This window comes from Carassius gibelio, chromosome B17 (assembly GCF_023724105.1).
Source record: "Carassius gibelio isolate Cgi1373 ecotype wild population from Czech Republic chromosome B17, carGib1.2-hapl.c, whole genome shotgun sequence".
In the NCBI taxonomy this organism is placed as follows: Eukaryota; Metazoa; Chordata; class Actinopteri; order Cypriniformes; family Cyprinidae; genus Carassius; species Carassius gibelio.
In genome coordinates this window covers 23,681,517-23,701,258 of record NC_068412.1, presented here as the reverse complement: position 1 = coordinate 23,701,258, position 19,742 = coordinate 23,681,517, and the positions used below count along the sequence as shown (strand labels likewise).

The 19,742-nt window shown below is 35.0% G+C and overlaps 1 protein-coding gene across 7 annotated transcripts; it reads right to left on the bottom strand.

The window, feature by feature from the left end:
• Positions 1 to 332: 332 nt before the first annotated feature.
• ctage5 (CTAGE family, member 5) lies at positions 333 to 18,805 on the bottom strand. Of its 7 annotated transcripts, none has more exons than XM_052580431.1 (30): positions 18,550 to 18,803; positions 18,237 to 18,370; positions 17,996 to 18,088; positions 16,356 to 17,682; positions 13,500 to 16,004; positions 13,032 to 13,340; positions 12,744 to 12,817; positions 9,738 to 9,869; positions 9,617 to 9,638; positions 9,419 to 9,507; positions 9,241 to 9,312; positions 9,008 to 9,118; positions 8,825 to 8,896; positions 8,633 to 8,737; positions 8,373 to 8,495; positions 7,543 to 7,648; positions 7,405 to 7,451; positions 7,122 to 7,212; positions 6,658 to 6,796; positions 6,444 to 6,545; positions 6,215 to 6,275; positions 5,616 to 5,651; positions 5,462 to 5,529; positions 5,299 to 5,369; positions 5,082 to 5,210; positions 3,912 to 4,037; positions 2,638 to 2,757; positions 2,234 to 2,286; positions 1,967 to 2,159; positions 333 to 1,169 (listed from the first exon to the last, which is right to left on the bottom strand). In XM_052580431.1, exons 1-30 carry the CDS (start codon positions 18,656 to 18,658, stop codon positions 988 to 990), a joined length of 6,801 nt encoding a protein of 2,266 aa, XP_052436391.1. In that variant the 5' UTR covers positions 18,659 to 18,803; the 3' UTR covers positions 333 to 987. The 7 variants fall into 7 exon arrangements, with proteins under 7 accessions (XP_052436391.1, XP_052436390.1, XP_052436388.1 ...); XM_052580430.1 differs by having other exon boundaries at positions 13,500 to 15,653; positions 16,005 to 17,682; positions 18,550 to 18,802; XM_052580428.1 differs by having other exon boundaries at positions 13,500 to 17,682.
• Positions 18,806 to 19,742: the final 937 nt, after the last annotated feature.

The window sequence follows — 19,742 nt, the reverse complement described above, 5'->3', positions numbered from 1 at the left end:
GTGCTCTGTTATGAAAATAATTTTTCCTAAGTAATTTCTGAAGCACTATATTACTAGCAAAGGTCATTTAATTCTATGCAAGTTCTAAAACAAGCACTTTCGATTATTGCATAAAACGAATGAATACATAATTCTGCTTATTTGTTAGGGATGCACAATATAATGGTACCATATTAGTTATCTGATATTAGATTTAATCGTGAAAACTTAAGTCCCCTTTTTACATTTTGGATAAAATAATATTTTTTTCATACTGTACCTTATTTTGTGATGCCTAAAGCACTATTTTTGTTTAATATTTAAGTTAATTTTCAGTTATCAGGCATAACATGAAAACTTTCATCAACTTTTATTTTCATATTTGTGCATCTCTGCTGGTCTTTTTCTTCCAAACATTAGCACAGTCTCAGCAAAAAATCCAATATTTTTCAAATGACATCTTTTATTATTAATGTACATCATTTCATCAGACCACCTATTTTAAGGCATGAGTTGTTATTAGAAGAAATTATAAATATATTCGCTACATGGACTGTTCTCTTTGACTGAGTTGTTGGATTTGTCAAGTTACTAAAGTCTCGTTTCAACAGCATCCTATTCACAATATATACTTCGACTTTCTATATACACAGTTTGACAAATATGAGGACCTTTTATCAACTACCTTCAATTAAGAAAAAAAGGATAAGAACATCACAAACCTGAGCACCTATAGTCTTGTTAAAAGGCAGTCTAATTGACTTTTTCCAATTTACCTACAGGTTCACAAAGGCTGCACATTTACACTGTACCTGAAATCAACTTTCTCCTTATAATATTATAACCAGTGGCATGTGCTGCACCCTTTGCCATGCTTGTGCTGTCAGCTAAGACGGAAGTAAGAGGTAACCACAAGGCTACTGTGGTTACATATCAAAGGAAACACCCCCTGAGCACAACAACAGGAAGTCGGAAACAGTTCGCAGCTGAGGAAAAGAGCGTGAGAGATCAGATGACATCATGTGGAGAGGGCGACTGGTCGGGGGGCTGCTCGCTGCCCGGTGGGGAGGGTCTGGGTGGCGGTCTGGGGGAGAAGCTGTCAGACGGAGGTCTTGGTGGCAGATAACCCATATGTTGAGGGAGCGGCATTGGAGCTCTGGGAAACATTCCCGGGGGAAATGGCCCTCGCACTAATGGAAACAGTAATAAAGATTATCAGTATATAAAAAATTAAGTAAAATAAAAGCATGTAATGATATTATTAATACTACTAAAATAAAAAATCTATTTGAATTAATAAGGTTTTCAAATAATCGGACAGAAAATTCTGAAATGATGTTACCTTAAATTCCCATGTATAAATCTAGAAATAAATTAATGATTTTATACATTTGTAACTCCTATCTTGTGATAAATCGAATGGAAAAAATGTCTAATAATAAGAATACATTTGATAATGTGTAATTAAAATCCTAAATGATAAGAAATTACATAAAATTATTTGAAAATAATATGAACCAATATCAACTTCATAAAAATCGCAAAAAAAAAAAAAAAAAAAAAGGCATTTCCCTAAATCATGTCCCAGTAAACATGCTTTTTATTTGCAACTATTATCAATATTGACCAAAAACTTTATATTTATTTATACATCACTACTGGAAATAAGTTCATGTTAATGTTGGTGGGAACCATGTTGTAAGCTTTACTTTAAAACAATTAGCAAATATAAAAATTGAAGTCCCATCTTTTAATAAATCAAATGACAAAATTACAAATGTGAAATAATAAATTATATAACAAATAATAAAAAAATATCAACTTTACCAATCAAATCACTAAATGAAGACTTTCCCTAAATCATGTCCTAATAAATATGCATTTAATTTGTGAAAATGTCTCTTTGCAGAAGTTAAATGTGCTGCACTTTCACTGTTTCTTCAAGCTGTGAGAATACAAACATTTAGAGTGGAAAGAGTTAACTTACTGCCCATGGGGGGACCACCAGGTCCACGAGGGGGAAAGAACTCCGGAGGTCCATAAGGGCCCCTGGGTGGGAAGTGTGGGCCCCTAGGGTCCATCAGTGGGGGCATTCCCATTAATGGGGGGCCAAGAGGAGGTCCCATTCTTAAATCTGGATCAGGGGGCAATCTCATGTCACCAGGCATCGAGTGAGGACCCTGTTAGGAGACACATTTTAGCTATCGGCATGTCAAAAAACAAGTTTTTCCTCATCAATCAGAGGTTGACTCACGTCTCTGTTCTCATTCTCACTAATGGATGAACTGTTTCTTAGAAATGATGAATCTGAAGAGAGAAAAAAAAAAGAGGAGAAATACTCTTAGGTTCTTTGAGCCAAACTCCAAACATTTTCATTTGAATTTAATTCTTAAGGATTCCTGAAAAGAGCGCTCATTCATGCCTTGGTAATGCTATTATATGAGCTACACACAAAAAAAAAAAATTAGGAGGGAGTTTCTGCCACATTATGTCACTATGAGAATACATACCTCTGTTATTCATTATTAGTTACTAAGTTACTCTAAGGCTTGTATATGTGAGTCATATTGGCTACTTATAATTCCACAGGTACAAATGACCTTTAAGAGAAGTCAAACATATTCACATAGTCACATGTTGTCACATGGAAAGACTGACCTGATTTATCACCAAAGTATGTCTCAGAAGGAAGTGGAGGTCTAGGAGGCAGCGGACCCATATGATACAGACCTGGAGGAGGCCTCCTAAAGGGCATACCCGGGTCTGGGAGAGGGTGCCCTTTCATAAACACATAAAAAAAATATTGATATAAAATACATTTACTTATATAAATGTATTATCAAGATCATAATTCATGTAGTGTAATATTATGTATTTGTATTTATTTATTATAAATAAACTCGAGCCATTACATTTTAATAGGGAATCAGAAACATATATAATACATTTTGAATTATATTATTATACTCAATATTCTAATATTCTCAAGAGCCTTGCAAACACTTTATGTGGGATCAGAAAAATTTATAATTTTAATTCATTACAATTAAAAACAAAAACATACAAATTATATTTAAAAAAAATTATTTATAAAATGATTTATATTTATTTTATATATATATATATATATATATATATATATATATATATATATTACACACCATCCAAATTCAAAACACTTTCGAACCATATTATACATTGCAAATAAAAAAATAAGCATTTGAAAATGATTGGCCATGAACACAGAGGATGTAATAGGGATGATGCACTACACATAAAAAAGAATGGTCATGATGATAATGACATTAAAAAAATACAGTGATGCTCTGTGTTATTCACAGCCACAGTGTGAAATAACTACCGGTAATCACTAGCCCACAGCATTCGGCCCAACAGCGAGGAGCAGCAGGGGGCAGTAGGACAAAGCCTGACATACAGGCCAAAAACAAAGAAGACCCAGTTGTGTGACTCTTCAAATAGCTGAGCGGCTGAGTCAGCGCTTCTCAGACACCTCTGAATAACTGAGTTTGAGCACCAGTAACAGAAACGGCACTCACCTCACACTGCTGGCTAAATTACAGGCAACAGACAGTTAATTAATACTGAAATAAGCTAACAAGCCTCCTAAGGCTGCATATTCTACATATCTTTTTAGCATTTATAATAGTATATTTCTTGCATCATAATATAGTTTTATGCAACCATTTCCTCCGTCTCTGATAATTAGAAATAAACAGCGTTTTTTTTTGCTACACTGTACCTTTAAATCTGAAAGACCTCTTATGTTTGGCTAAACTGTTAACATGTTATAAAAATGGGCAGTCATGTTAATGTGCTCATAGTTTTTCCATCACTAATTCTTGATCATTGAGAGCTAGAGAAGTATTTCCTCCTGCTACGGGGGAACTACAGCAGTGGGAACATCACTGTACCTGGAGGTGGGGGAGGGCCCCTGCGTTCCCTGTCCCAGGAGGGAGACAGTGAGCCACTATCAGAGTGAGGGCCACTCCGCTCAAAGTCTGGCCCACCACTAGGGGGCTCTACCACGCCACGGGATGCTGGTTATGGACAGTGAGGGTGAAGGAAGATGAATGGAGTGGAGAGAGATGGCACATCAAAATGTTTGAGGGAATTAAGAATAGAAAAGAGAGGAAAGGGAGACAACCAACAAAATATTAACGAGGCTAATGAAACACAATATATGCTTATATGCAAACTTAGGGAATAATTTCTACCCAAAGTTTAGTAGTATGCATTTAAACTGCACAAATTATTATTTTTTACTCCAGTCTTCAGTGTTTCAATTATTTTGCTTCTCAAGAAACATTGTTATTATTATCAATGTTGAAAAACTGTTTAATATTAGGTGATATATACCATATTTTCCAGACTATAAGTCGCACTTTTTTCATAGTTTGGCTGGTCCTGCAACTTATAGTCAGGTGCGACTTATTTATCAAAATTAATTTGACATGAACCGAGAGAAATTAACCAAGAGAAATTAACCAATAGAAAACATTGCCATCTCCAGCCGCGAGAGGGCGCTCTATGCTGCTCAGTGCTCCTGTAGTCTACCTGTAGCGCCCTCTCGCGGCTGTAGACGGTAATGTTTTCTCTTGGTTCTAAATAAATGCGACTTATAGTCCAGTGCGACTTATAGTCCGAAAAATATATAGATTTTTTCAGTATCAACATAATTGATTTTAAAAAAAAACTGCAGCATTATTAATGTCTTTACAGCCATTTGCCTCCTTGTCAAATAATTTCATATTATATAATAATGTTTTAATTTCGTAAAAAAAAAAACAATTGAATGCCCTAACTTTTGAACAGTACTGTATAGGTAGCTTTTATTTACCAAACCATATTGAAACTGTGACACAAACCAAACCGTGAGAAATTAAACCGGTTACACCACTAATGCAAACCTTTAACTATATCTTATGTAAGTGAACATGATTCATGCATGAGCTACACAGACACACACATAATACTACCATGCTAAACTAAAGATTGACCATGCAAAAAAATGAATCACATTTTTCATACTAGCTAGAAGACTTTTCCCAGATTTAAAAAAGGGAGGGATGTGCGTTTATCACCTCTTCCTGGACCCATAAACTGAGGTGAGAGTCGAAGGGGTCCATCCATTAGTGTCGGAGGGGACAGGAAGGCCCGTGTTTCTGAGGATGGTCGGCTAAGAGGAGAGGGTCCAAATGGAGATCTTTCACCTGTGAGATGGGGAAATGCATATCTCCAGGTTCACACCATTTTAAACATAGATCTGTACGAGCCAAAGGAAAGTGGAAAGTATCTGACCTCTAAATAAAGGTCTGCCCTCTCGTAAATCCTTTTCAAGTATCTCAAACTTGAATTGGGCATCAGTCAGCCTGCAATAGTAAATGCATTGATGTGTATGGATAAATACAGGTTCTCCCGTTTATAAAACAGTACAGTAAAATACTCTCTATTCAATCTCAACCTCTGGCGGAGATGAGCGTTTTCTCTCTTGACATCAGCCAGGTCTCGATCTGCTGCCCTTGCGGCTAGCTATAACACAGAGAATAGGAAAGTGTAAAAATAACGCTACTAATGACTGGTATGGATCAAATATAAGTGGTCTGAAAACAACTTACCCAGTTATCATGAGCCTTTTTCTCATGAGAAGCAAACTGGTGGAAAAAAAAAGGACAAACATATATAATAAATATTCACATATAAAAATTATATTATATGAATATTTATGAGACATATTTCTCTTTTGTGGTGGTATAAGAATAGTTCACATAATAGATATTTAAATAAATTTATTATTTAATTTTTTACGAATTAAATATTTTATTTATTATACATCCTCGTATTGGTCATACATACAAGTCTTATTTGTGGTAGGAAAAAAATAATAATTTACATAATAAATATTTATTTAAAGTAATTAATTAAGAAGTATACATCCTCATATCAGTCACATAGCTCTATATCACAATGATAGACTGATATAAGGATGTACGTCTCCCCCTAATGTCAGTTCCAAAATCTGCCAACAATCTCATCAACTGACATTTTGTGGTTTCAGATGTTTTTATATAAAAGTATTTTGAGAAAACGTGTATTAAAATAATAATAGGCTATAATAAACGTATATTCAGTGTGGGCATCATCAGCATGTGTAACTGAAGAACTTTTATCAATATAAATCATGTAGAGATGTTGTAACTCTATATAGCATTACTACCTGATTCTTGTAGGCCTGTGAAGTCCTCTCCAGTTCTTCCTCGAGGTCTTTGGCTCGTTGTCTACATAAACATAGTAAAAGAGACTATAATGTAAACTTCCTGTTTTGTTGAACATTCGTCTCGCACCCTGTTTCCTGCCCTTCTCAGAGACAATTTCCTTAGATTTTATCACATGCTATATCATACTTAACTTAACTTCCTCATGTGTGCGATACAAGTTGCTCTGACCTATAAGTGTAGAGCTCCTCTGCAGCAAGACTGATCTTCTTGCCTGCCTTGTTGAGCTTCTCCTCCTTCTGCAAGCGCTCCTTCTCCTCCACTGTCAACATCCTGACAAGAGCACAAGAAACAATTGAATTATTAGCATTAGTATTTGAATTTCCAATAAAAAGAGACTGCAAAGTATAACGAGTGGAAGACGAAGATTCTCCATGGTCCAAACCTGTGTAGTTTGAGTTCATTCTCCTGGTACATCTCAGTCATGATCTGGAGTTTCTGCTGGAGTTTCTGGCTTTCACTAGCATAGTTGGCACTTTCTGATTCCAACACTTCCTTCTGCTCCTCAAGCTGTTTGATCCCCTCTGAGAATACAGAGAAACAAGAAAACGAGTCTTCATTTACAGTCTGAATGATCGTGTTTGATATAATCACGCCAAAGCAAATCAGATCCACTTTTATTGCTCAGAATATTTGCAGAGCAGGTGTTTTCCTATAAAGTCATGAAGGAAAGCAAACACGTTGTGATGTTATGATTAATTCAGGAGGATAAGAGTACAAATCATTTGAAAATAAATCCTAAACGTTCCCATTATGGAGGAATAAGTTCAATCAAAATGTACTTATTTATGAAGTTAAAAGGTTTATGCATCAGCACCTGTTTCGACTCTAGTGGAACCAAAGTTTTACCTTGGAGATCTTCTTTGGCTTTAATTTCATCTGCGAGTGTAGCGAATACTCTGTTCTTGTCCTCCTCCATGGACTTCAAGTCTGCACTCATCTGAGACAAAGAGGAGGACTAGCATCAGATCTGTTAGCAGCATATTCTGGATGTAGACAGATGTTATTCATTTAATCTGACACAGAAGGGCTGTGTTTCAAACCCCAGCGAGCTGCCATTCTTGACAGCATGTCTGGCAGTCATATGTGGTGTCTAGGTGTTTCACTAAGTGTCAGATTTCAGTAGGAATACCTTGGCCGCTTCAATAAGTTTCTGTACTTTTTGCTTCTGATGGAAATCTGCAAGCACAGAAAAATATACGAAATGATATTTCAAGATCTGACTTCAAATCAAACTAACACTATTCCCAAATGACCCTCGAGTTTGTACCCGAACTGTCTCCATTCTCAGCTCCAGCTGTATTAGTGCTACCGTCAACGCAGCTCTCGTCCTCAGAATCCCAATCTCGCATCTTCAAAAGGTGCTCCGTCAGTGACTGATATAAGAAAAGAAATGAAAATTTTTTTAGAAATGCAGTTTTACCATGCAGTGCACTAGACTGTATGCAATATATTGCCTAGTCAATTAATAATTTTCTGTTTTCAAATACTTTTGAGTAAAGTTAAATAAATAATGTATATTTAAGAAAATATTTTATTAATTATTATTATATATTGTTTAATTATTTCACATTCACTACCATGTGGGGTCAGTAAACAATTTTTTTTTTGGAAGAAATAATTTGTTATAATTAAATGATCAAAATTGACAGTAAAGATATTTACATTGCTATATATATACCCTGGAGTATATTTGTAGCAATAGCCAAAAAATACTGTATGGGTCAAAATGATTGATTTTTCCTTTATGCCAAAAATCATTTTCATCAACATGTTTTTCTCAGTATTTAGAATTTTTTTTTTTTTTATTATCAGATTCTCAATATTTGTATCTCGGCCAAGATACAAATATTGACCGATCTTAAAAAAAAACCATACATCAAAGAAAAGTTTATATTCAGCTTTCAGATGATGATGTATAAATTTCAATTTCTCGAAATTGAGACTTATGACTGGTTTTGTGTTCCAGGGTCACACACACACACACACACACACACACACACAAAAATATTTACTGAATATATACTATATAGATACTGAAAAAAAAAATACTTTTTTTTTTCTTTGAGTCTGGTGTGATTTTTCTGGTGTGTTTTATACCTTGATGCGATCATCTTTATTAGCGCAGTCCTCCAGCATGCTAGTATGTGATCTTTCACACATTTTCATCTCCTCCTCCAGCTCACCGAGACGTTCACCCCAGTCCTCTGCCTCCTGCACCAGCTGTATAAGAGATGAAAACACATAGGTCTTCATGTTACACGTTTGTTTAGGCAGTAAGCCATGAAGCGGCTTGCATTACCTTGATTTTATTGATCGGTTCATCTTCTCCAAACGGAGTACCCTAACACTGATCTCACCTGTGCTTTACTCTCGAGCAGTATTGCGTGCTCTTCTTTGGCCGCCTGCAGGTTCTTCTGCAGTCGCTCGGTGTTGATCTCATGGATCTTCAGCGTTGTGTTGTCCTACAGGAGAAACAGATAACTTGTTTAATGTTAAAGTGTTTTAAAAGGAAATATGACTGAAACATGCGTCATATACATAGTCAATACCTGTTCTAACTGGGACTTTCGTTCTTTAGCTTCCTCTTCTAAATTTCTTAAAATCTGCTCGAGTTCAGCAAGCTGTAAAACAAATATAACAGCCTTTAGGACAGACAACATAAAGGGCATCAAGCATGAAGAGGGTATTTTAGATATGTTAAGTGAGTGTATCTGTGTGAATGACAACATCACCTGATCCTCTTGCTGTTTTCTTGCTTTGTTTTGTTGGGATAGCTCTTCTTGCAGCCTCTCGATTTCATTTTTCATCTGTGCATTTGATTGTTCGAGCTTCTGTGATGCCACCTAAGGGCAGTATAATTGGATTAGGTAACTTGTGATCAGGGAGACACATTTATAAAAATCAGTAAGCTAAATAACGGCATGTTTTTTAACAAGAAGGACTAAGATCATAATGACCAAATTACCTCTAAATTGTCTTTTTCTGCAGCTTGTGCAGACATGCCATTGTTCTGCAGTGTGGACTCTAGTTTGTCAAACTGTTGAGAAGGACAGACATTGTTTAGATGGACTGATTCAGAAGAGTGCATTTATACAAGCATGGGTGTAAATTATGTGTTTAGAGCATATGACAGCATTTCTCACCTTCCGTTTAACCTCACTGAATGTCTCTAGCACTTTGCATTTTTCATCAAGCAGTTCAGCCACTTTGAGCGCCATTTGCTTTTCTTTACCTGCAAACAAATAAACAGACAGGATTGGTTGAGAGCTGACAGTGGAAATCAGATAAAACCGATAATGAGGATAGGTTTAAAGCCGATAAAGAGCTAGAAAAACACTCACTTGCATATAGTCGACTTCTGATCTGCAGAAGAAAAAAAATCAGAAAACGCTTATTTAGTGAAATGATTACACTCATGAAATACCTTTTTATTTTTTTATTTAGCAGTAATACATGACTTACAGAATGAATGAACCTGCAGCTGAACAGAAGCAGTGTGAATAAACCTAAAAATCCAGTGAAAACCACAGCTTCCCATGGCAGTCCATATAAGTCTGGGCCAGGCCGGATATCATCAGGAAGTGAAGACACAACCTAAGACACAGAAGTTAAACTGATATATGAATTCTCAAGAAAAAGAGAAGTATAAATTAAACAACTGTACAAGCTTTCACATCATAAGGCTTTCCTTAAACCTCTCTCTGTCACACACACATACAAAAGTGGACAGGTGTTTTTAAACAGGATGTTCAATAAACCTAAAACCACATTCACGTGATCATACACAGACACAATTTTAAGTAGTTTAACATTATCATTATTTCTTAAAGTAGCAGTAATGATAATTAATATTTATATCACAAACTTTTGCAAAGAACATTTTAGCACTTTTAACTTCACTGTAATATTTTTTATTTGCAGTCAAGAAATCAAAAATATTAAAAGGTTTCTAACAAATCTACATTTTATACGTTTCAAAATAGATATTTTCAGACCTCCTCCTCTGTCAATAACTGACCAAAACCAATGCCACTGTAAGATGAAAAAGACTATGTACAGTGTACACACACCTATCAATACACTAAAGCTAAACCGTCATAAACCGGTAAACAAGGCCAGTTAAAGACAGTGGAAGTCATTGTAGATCTATAAATCAATAAGTTTAACACAATCACACAAATCAATGGTTATTTGAGATGAAATGAACAACATGTAACGTACAGTACCAGATGCTTCAATGCTAACCAGCTGCATATCTCTAAATACAAAACGGTTTTCACAGTATACATCTAATCTAAACTACTAGATACTGCACTAGAATAAAATCTGTGAACTATGATAGATGACTTAATAGAAATATACATGACACCTGCCATACACACTAAAGTAACGCTGTTTCATCATCATACTATGCCACATACATCTTTGATTTTCTCCACGGCGAGTGTGTAGTAAATCTTCGCTGCTCCTGTCATGTCAGTCGCTTCTGTGACGACCGACTCGGTCTTAACTTCGTCTGCCATGATTATATTAAAACTGAGCTATTCTATATTCTATAATCTACTCATTTATCTGTTGTTATGCCATGGTGCCGGATGCTGTTCTCTTCTCTGACTCCTAGTGCGCACTGCGCTGAGAGGAAGAGCGCACTCTTGTGTTTTAGGGAGCATTTGTAAAGAATATGATCTTTTGTCTCGAAAATTTAAACAGAGTTTACCTGATATTTGTTTAAATATTCATAAAAACATATTACTCTATGTTATGTGCAACATAAAGCAATTAAATTCAGATTTTTTAGCGAAAAATGTTAAATCCACCAAATACAACACCCCTACAATCGTCATGGTTTCTTCCACGCGTCACCAATTGCTGAATGCCACAACGTAACGCTCGAGTTTTAAAGAGACAGGCGTATCGACATTAAGAAATTAGTCAGTAAGTGTACACGCAAAAATATTTGTCATGAGGTAGTCATGAAACGTCATAGTTTGAAATATGGGTAAGTGTGTTTGATTAGTTGGTGTGTCATTTAAATATATCTCTTTAAACAAAGCTCATTGATCCACAGATCGGTTGAGCAGCTCAAGTCTGTCTGGATTGAACTCAACTCAAAATCATGAACGTTACTACTTAACAAACCTTTGCGTCTGCATTAATATATATTTATTTATCACCTATGTTGGTTTTATAGATTATTTAGTTGTATAGACAGTAAGTATTTTTCTGTTTCAATCAATCTTGACTTTACTGCAAAATACAACACTTTTTGTTGGTACGTCAATACAGAAAATAGACTGTAGTCGTCTGCGTTTTCCACAAATATATTGCGTTAAACACTTCAAAAAATATTTTGAACATAATGTAGCTTCAGAAAATATTGTTATCCTCAGGAGCTAAACTAAGTATAATATGAACTTTTCCTTGTAAAATTTGGGGAATATGTATCAGTTACTTTAGAACCACTGCACGTATAGGTAGAAACACCTATATACATAAAATAAACATCATAATTAAAAGATCAATAATAATAATAATAATATAATATTAAGATAGCCTACTAGAATGAATTGAATATCCAATCATTGTTTTAAGTAAAAAATATTAGGCCAATACATTATTGACTGATTTTAATAGTCCAAATTACTGCTTTTTTACCATATATATGGTGAAACTCAAATTAGAATATCATGAAAAAGGTTATTATTATTATTACGTATTATTATTCATTACGTTAAGTAAAAAATTTCAAAAGTATATATATGTGTGTGTGTATATATATATATATATATATGTATATATATGTGTGTGTGTGTGTGTGTGTGTATGTGTATATATATATATATATATATATATATATATATATATATATATATATATATATATATATATATATATATATATATATATATTAGAGCTTACAGCTCATGAAAGTCAAAAATCCAGTATAAAAATATTAGAATATATTTGCTGTGTGTGGCTTTCCTAATCAAGTCCAGTCAGTATAATCAAACACAACTGGACTGAAATGAAGGTGTAGAACCATCTCAAGGATGATCAGAAGAAATGGACAGCACCTGAGTTAAATATGTCACAGCAAAGGGTCTGAAAACTTAGGACCATGTGATATTTCAGTTTTTCTTTTTTATTAAATCTGCAAAAATGTCAACAATTCTGTGTTTTTCTGTCAGTATGGGGTGCTGTGTGTACATTAATGAGAAAAAAAAAGAACTTAAATGATTTTAGCAAATGCCTGCAATATTACAAAGAGTGAAAATTTTAAAGGGGCCGGAATACTTTCCGTACCCACTGTGTGCTGTGTGTGTGTGTGTGTCTATATATATATATATATATATATATATATATATATATATATATATATATATATATATATATATATATATATATATATATATATATTTAATGTTTGTGTGTGTGCTTTTAGCAGGCTACTTTTTCTGAGACACCTACCTTGTTCACTATAGATGCAATTTCATTAATTGTGACTTCAACAAAAACTGCCATCTGACGAAATTGCCCTTCACCTGTCATACAACAGCAACAACAAAACACATTTTTTTTTTTTTACAATGTGTATGCAATGTGTGAAATGTCACACCTCAAAACTAGTTTTTTTTTTTCATAATGGTTTTGGACCAAAAGGAGGAAGGAAAGGCAAATTATGATATATTTTTTTTGTTTTAGGATGAATTACTTATTTGAAAAAGTCAATAATTTTAAGTCCAAAAGAGGGATTACCTTTCTGTGATTCAACATGCTCCTCAGAGATAAGACCATGGTTTTGGAAAGTACTTTTCTTGGTTTCAGAAGATGTCCAATCTTCATGCTTTTGTATATCCTGCTCATCAGTCTGAACATCCTCCACATTAGCTCTGTTTGCTGAAAGGTCCTTTTCCTCAGAGACTGGCTCATTCTGAGGATTGCCCAAATCATTTATATCAGCTCTGTCTTCGGTAACTTGATTATTTTCAGCCTCTATTGTGGAGATTTGTGTATTCTTATTCACATCTAGACATGCTTCATGAACACAGTCATCTTTGCTGATCCCTGTGAGGACAGAGAGGGAACATTACTTTCACATTACCAATCACTCAAATAAGATTACAAAGCAGTTTTTGTCCCATGCAGTATTCATCAAAATTTTGAAATCCATTATCTGTCATGCTCTTATTATTTTCGAAAATGATCAGTACAACTCATCAGTACCTGGGCTTTCTAAACTGTTATCTGTTATCACTGGTGAATATTTCGTTCTTTGAGAAGATAAGAGGGTTAACAGTTTTTGTAGTGCTGGATATTCTTTAGCATTATCCCTGCCAGGAAAACCATTATCTTGTTGAATATGTCCCAATTTGGTGTTCATCTTCATATGGTAATCCAACAGCTGTTCAAAGTCACCAAGTTCATCAATGTCATCATTATCTTGACCTGCATTAACATTTCCCATTTTGGAATCCAGCCACGACAACTTCTGGTGTCCAAATAAATCTAAAAGGTCTTCAATATTCTGTTCGCTCAGGTGAGGATATAAGTTTGTATATTCTTTAGAGGTTTCTGTAGGTTCATTGGCAGTTTTTTTGTCTTGAGTTTCAAGGCTTCCAGGCTTTTCTTCATCACTATGTTCTTCTTTATCTTTTGACTTCACTGCCATGTCACCGTCATCACTTTGATCCCAGATGGCACCTGTGCCACTTTCCTCCCTTTGTCTGACACTTTCTGAATCTGTTTGACAATCCTCATTATTTGCTGTGTCAGTCTCCACTTTGTGCTCAACACTTTGATTTTGCTCATGCATGATATTAATATTGCCATCCTGAACAGAGTCATTCTTTGAGAAGAATTCATTTGTCAGTTCTGTTTCTGAGGAAGTTGTAAAGCCATCTAGGTCTTCAGCCACAGCATTAGGAATATTATCAATGTCTGCATTTTTTGGTAAACTGGGATCATGACCTGTATGTTCGGAAACTGTATCTGGTTTCTCTTGCTCTTCATGAACTATAGCCTCATCATCATATTTACCTACTGAATCAGTATCCTTAACAATACTTATACCTGAGTTTTCTGTTACCAATGATTCATGATGCGATTCACTGGTATTATCTATCTCATAATCTGTGACATTTAGGGATGAATTTGACTCAAGCTCTGAATGCAATTTTTCTTCACTAGTTACAGTTAATTCATCTGCTACAAGAGTGTGATTAGGAGAAGATCTTTCATCAAGAGGATTTATGTTTGTGCCCAGTTTATGTTCATTGCTCATTTGCATTGCACGTGCTTCTGAATCTGATAACTTTTCTTGATGAAATGTGATGTCTTTTGGTAGTACTTCATCTAACTGTGCCTCATTTCTTTCCATAACTAATTCATCTTTTCTGTCTATAACTAACTCATCATTTTCTTTCGATATACCTTGATCGCCTTCAGCTAATTGTTTTTCATTATTATATTCTGATAATGCATCCATAATCAGTTCTGCATTTACATCTGCATTTACACTTTGACCAGCCGTGAGAGTTTCAGTATGAGAGTCAGCGTACAAATCTGCAACATTCGATTCTTGTGTTTTTTCATGATGTAACTGAGTACCTGTTTGAATATCTGACAGTTCAGATGTATTAGCATCAGTTACAGGATCTGCGCTAGTTTCATTAGCATCCTTTTCTTGCTGTTTGATAATGTCTAAATTGCCTTGATCACACAGACTTTGTGTCAACTTGCCCTTTGAAATGTCATCAGCTGAATCAGTTAAGTTGTTTGTGCTCTCAATAACTTTATCGTTTGTATTTGCAGACTTAATTTCATCAACATTTTGGGCATTCGATTCTTTAGAAAAGTCATCTATATCTCTAATGTAATCAGATGCAACACTGTCTTTTAAAGTAATTGTTTCATCAGAGAGAACCTGAGTTTCACTAAGTAATTCAACATCCTTTGTGGTTGATTTCTGCTTGACAACATCAGATATTTCTTCATTATTCACATTCTGTTGTTCAATAAAATCACCCCTGCCTGAATTTGCCTCCTTTCCTGTCTTTTCCTTATCACTTTGCACATCTTTCATATTTTTCTCTACAGCGCCATCTAAAACATCAGCATTATTTTCACTTTTAACCTCTTCAGTTAAATCATTTGCTGACTTGGTTTCAAGGATTTGTGAATCTATGTTATCTTCTGTCATTTTAGATTCTACGTCTAGCTGTTCAATGCTATCAGATGCAATGCTGTCTTTAAAAGTCATTGTTTTTTCACTTAGCATGTCAGTGTCTGTTGGGTTTGAGTCCTGCTTATAAATATCAGTCAACATTTTATCTTCTTGATCCTTGTAATTATTTTGTTTCTCATCAAAGTCTTCTTTACCTGGATCTTCTTCCTTTCCTTTCTTTTCCGGATCACTTTGCACATCTCTTGGATTTTGCTCCACCTTTCCCTCGAAAAAATCAACATTGTTTTCATGTTTAACTTCTTGATTTAAATGATCTGCTGACTTGGTTTCAAGGATTTGTGAATCTATGCTGTCATCTGTCATATTAGATCCTACATCTAGTTGTTCAATGCTATCTTTTAAAGTTATTGTTTTATTAGACAGTGACTGAGTTTCCATATGTACATCAGTGTCTATTGGGTTTGAGTCCTGTTCATAAATATCAATCAACACTTTTTCTTCTTGATCCTTGTAATTATTTTGTTCCTCATCAAAGTCTTCTTTACCTGGATCTTCTTCCTTTCCTTTCTTTTCCTGATCACTTTGCACATCTCTTGGATTTTGCTCCACCTTTCCCTCGAAAAAATCAACATTGTTTTCATGTTTAACTTCTTGATTTAAATGATCTGCTGACTTGGTTTCAAGGATTTGTGAATCTATGCTGTCATCTGTCATATTAGATCCTACATCTAATTGTTCAATGCTATCTTTTAAAGTTATTGTTTTATTAGACAGTGACTGAGTTTCCATATGTACATCAGTGTCTATTGGGTTTGAGTCCTGTTCATAAATATCAATCAACACTTTTTCTTCTTGATCCTTGTAATTATTTTGTTCCTCATCAAAGTCTTCCTTACCTGGATCTTCTTCCTTTCCTGTCTGTTCCTCATCACTTTTCACATCTCTCGTAACTTGCTCCACCTTTCCCTCAAAAAATTCTGTAATGTTTTCATTTTGAAGTTCGTCAGTTAAATTATCTGCTGACTTATTCTCAAGGATTTGTGAATATGTGCTGTATTTAGTCATATTCGATACTTCATCTAGTTGTTCCAGGTTATCAGTTGCAACACTAAGTACATCAGTGTCTGTTGGGTTTGAGTCCTGTTCATCAATATCAGTCAACATTTCTTCTTCTTGATCCTCATTATTTTTTTGTTCTTCATCAAAGTCTTCCAAACCTGGATGTTCTTCCTTTTCTCTCATTTCCTCATCTCTCTTTACTACTGAGTCTGCTTGAAAAGGAAGCTTAAGCATTGATGTCAGGCTGTTGACTGAAAATACGGACTGTGAACTTGATTCAGAATCTTTGGTTTCAGTGGTCTCAGTATTTGTAGCAGATCCAGGGCTTTCTAGTTTGTCATTGCCTCCATCATCTTCATCATCTTTAGTTTGCTCTTCTTTGTAAAGGTTTGTGATTCTGTTGTACATATTTCCATACCATCCTGCCTGCTCCTCTTCTTTTCCATTTTCTGTTTTCCTGTCCTCCAAAGGACCATCCTTATTTTCCACACTGCTGTCAAGGTTGTTTTCATCTCTCTGTATGTTGTCATCAACACCCATGTTCTGACTCAGGTTAAGAATACTCTCGTCCTGGTTGTTTAAGTTTTCATCTGTTTTCTCAGCTTCATGTTTAGTCGCAGCTTCAGAATGGTCTTCACTAAGGTCCAAGACATCTCTACCCATACTTTCCAAGGAGCTAGACTGCTGAGATGAGGTATCTTCATCATTTGTTGGGTTCTCAATATTGTCCTGAGCATCAGTTTTTAGATCCTTGTTTCCCAACCCAAAAGCATTGGTTAATTCACCGCTGATCCACCCAAACGTTCCAGAATTTGTCTTCTCCTCCACATGATTCTCCTCAATATCCATCTCAATTTTTCTGCTTTTGAAGGATACTTCACTGATCTCATCCTGTGGTTCATCATTGCTTTGTTCATTCCTGCCAAACCATCCACTAACAGCAGAGCCTATCCAGGAAGACCCACCTTTTTCTGTCGTCTTGGGGCTGTTTTGATCAGAAACATCTTGAACAGAAATCTGGCTGGGTTCACTCTCTTCTGTTTCCGTAGGTTTATCTTCGACTTCATTGAGATTGGTTTCTTGTGACAAATCTTCCAGATCATCAAATTCACTGCTGGGCTCAATCACTAACCCCTTATCATCAAAGCAGATGAAGTCATATTCCTGAGGAGAGAATTAACATTGATAAATATGTATGTTCTTTGTAGTCAATTTTCTTACCAAATCAGCATACATGGCATAATTAATTCTGTCAGATAATTAAGATTTCTTTGGAGTTAACAGAAGCTACGCCAGTTTATTTGAGTCAGATTCTGTACACTGTAAAAAGTGAAAAATTATCATTTTTACCTGATCCAAGCCTTAAAAGATGTGAATGTAAATTAATGTATTGATTTATTGTATGGATCTAATGTAATGGAAGTTGTAACATATCTTTTCTTCTGTCAAACAGTTGCTGTAACTGAATGTACATTACCTGGGTCGGCACCTGGATTTCCTTTTTTTCATCAATGAACAGTTGATCAACTTTGATGGCATCTTTTGGGAACAATCCAGACAGCTTTTCTATCTGCAAAATGTAAAATATTGTCAATATTATTAAACAAATGAGAGTTTATATGTCAGATTAAAGCACAAATGTTGTATATTGACTTTACTTTATTGACTTATACATGCATATTTTTAATCAAGACAAAAAAAAAAAAAAAAGTACTCACACTTCCTGCCCAGAGATCATTTCTTTTTCCAGTAAGTTTGTAGTAAACCGTGATCATATCCCCTTTTTTGAAGTTAAGAAAGCGGCAGTCTTTAGCACTATGATCTCTCTGTGCCTGCACCCGACTTATCATGCCTGAAGAAATGGACGAAAACTTAGATAAGCGATAGGAAAGCAATAACCTGAACACGAGTCACATAATTTTGCATGAATCCATATAATCATTAGATAAACAGTAATCACACATCACAATTTCAGTCTAATCTTTTTGTTGTTGTTGTTTTTACATATATGAGCATAAATGCTGATCTTACGTTCACATTCGGGGTCTCCACATAGTTTGTAGTCTGAAATCAAACCCAAACCCTGGTGTAAAAAACTGAAGACAATCTGAAACAAAATTAATGCATATACAGCTGCCATGTTTGGATTTATCCAGCAATCCCCTTCATCTCATTAGATCAATTCCTTCATGTACATTTCCAAATCCATTAGTCAGAGGAAAAGACAGGCAAGGTCCCGGCGAAATGTCTTTCCCTTGGTCTTGTCACAGAATGAGCCGGTCCAAGGAGATCACAGTCTGACAGGCAGAGACTGGATTAGAGGTTACTGACAGTAAATCATTAACATCAACACACGCCACATCACAAACTCACATTGGACCAAAGCCACATTCAAGCAGATAAGGTTTCACAATATAAGACTACTTGAAGTAGTAGTATTTTTACATTGTTTGGATTTAACCTGAGATATTATAGTGAATAAACCTTGTGAAACAGGCATACGAAATATTAGCCTCATTAAATTATAATTGTGTTCAATTATAACTACGATACTAAAAGATAAATAATTTAGAATACATAAAAAATATGAATACAGAAAATATTCTGCACACTCTTAATGGTTCTAAAAGAAGGTTTTCCCAGTGATGCCATAGAAGAACCATTGTTTAGTTCCCAAAGTTTCTGTCAGTGAAGAAGCTCTTAAAATAACCATTTTTACTTGGTGTGAAGAACATCTTAAAACCCTAAAGCAACTCTTACCCCTATATTTATCTAAAGAACATTTTTCCACAATAAAGTAACTTGTGCAGCTGGATGTTAAAGGTTCTTTTTGAATCCATAGATCTTTTTATTTTATTTAATATAACAGATCAGAGTGCTCTTTTCATTACAAGAGTTACTAAATAGGACAAATAAGATGCATATAGGCAACACATCATCAGCTAGCACACTCAGTGGTGTTACATTGTTGTTAAAGGAGAGATTATTGATAGGAGTGACTGACTGAGCAAAGGTCTGTAGAGTGAAGTTCTGCCAGCGGTACAAACCATATTTGAGATATCAGTCTATAAATAAGATGGATATTTGGAATCTTTATTTCATTTAGCTATTTTAACTAATATAACATGATTGACACAAAGCAGTCTCCTCATGAAAATTTTATTAACGTTACCTTATGAAGTTATCAACATGACCCTGAAATCACATCCAGGTGGCAAATGTTG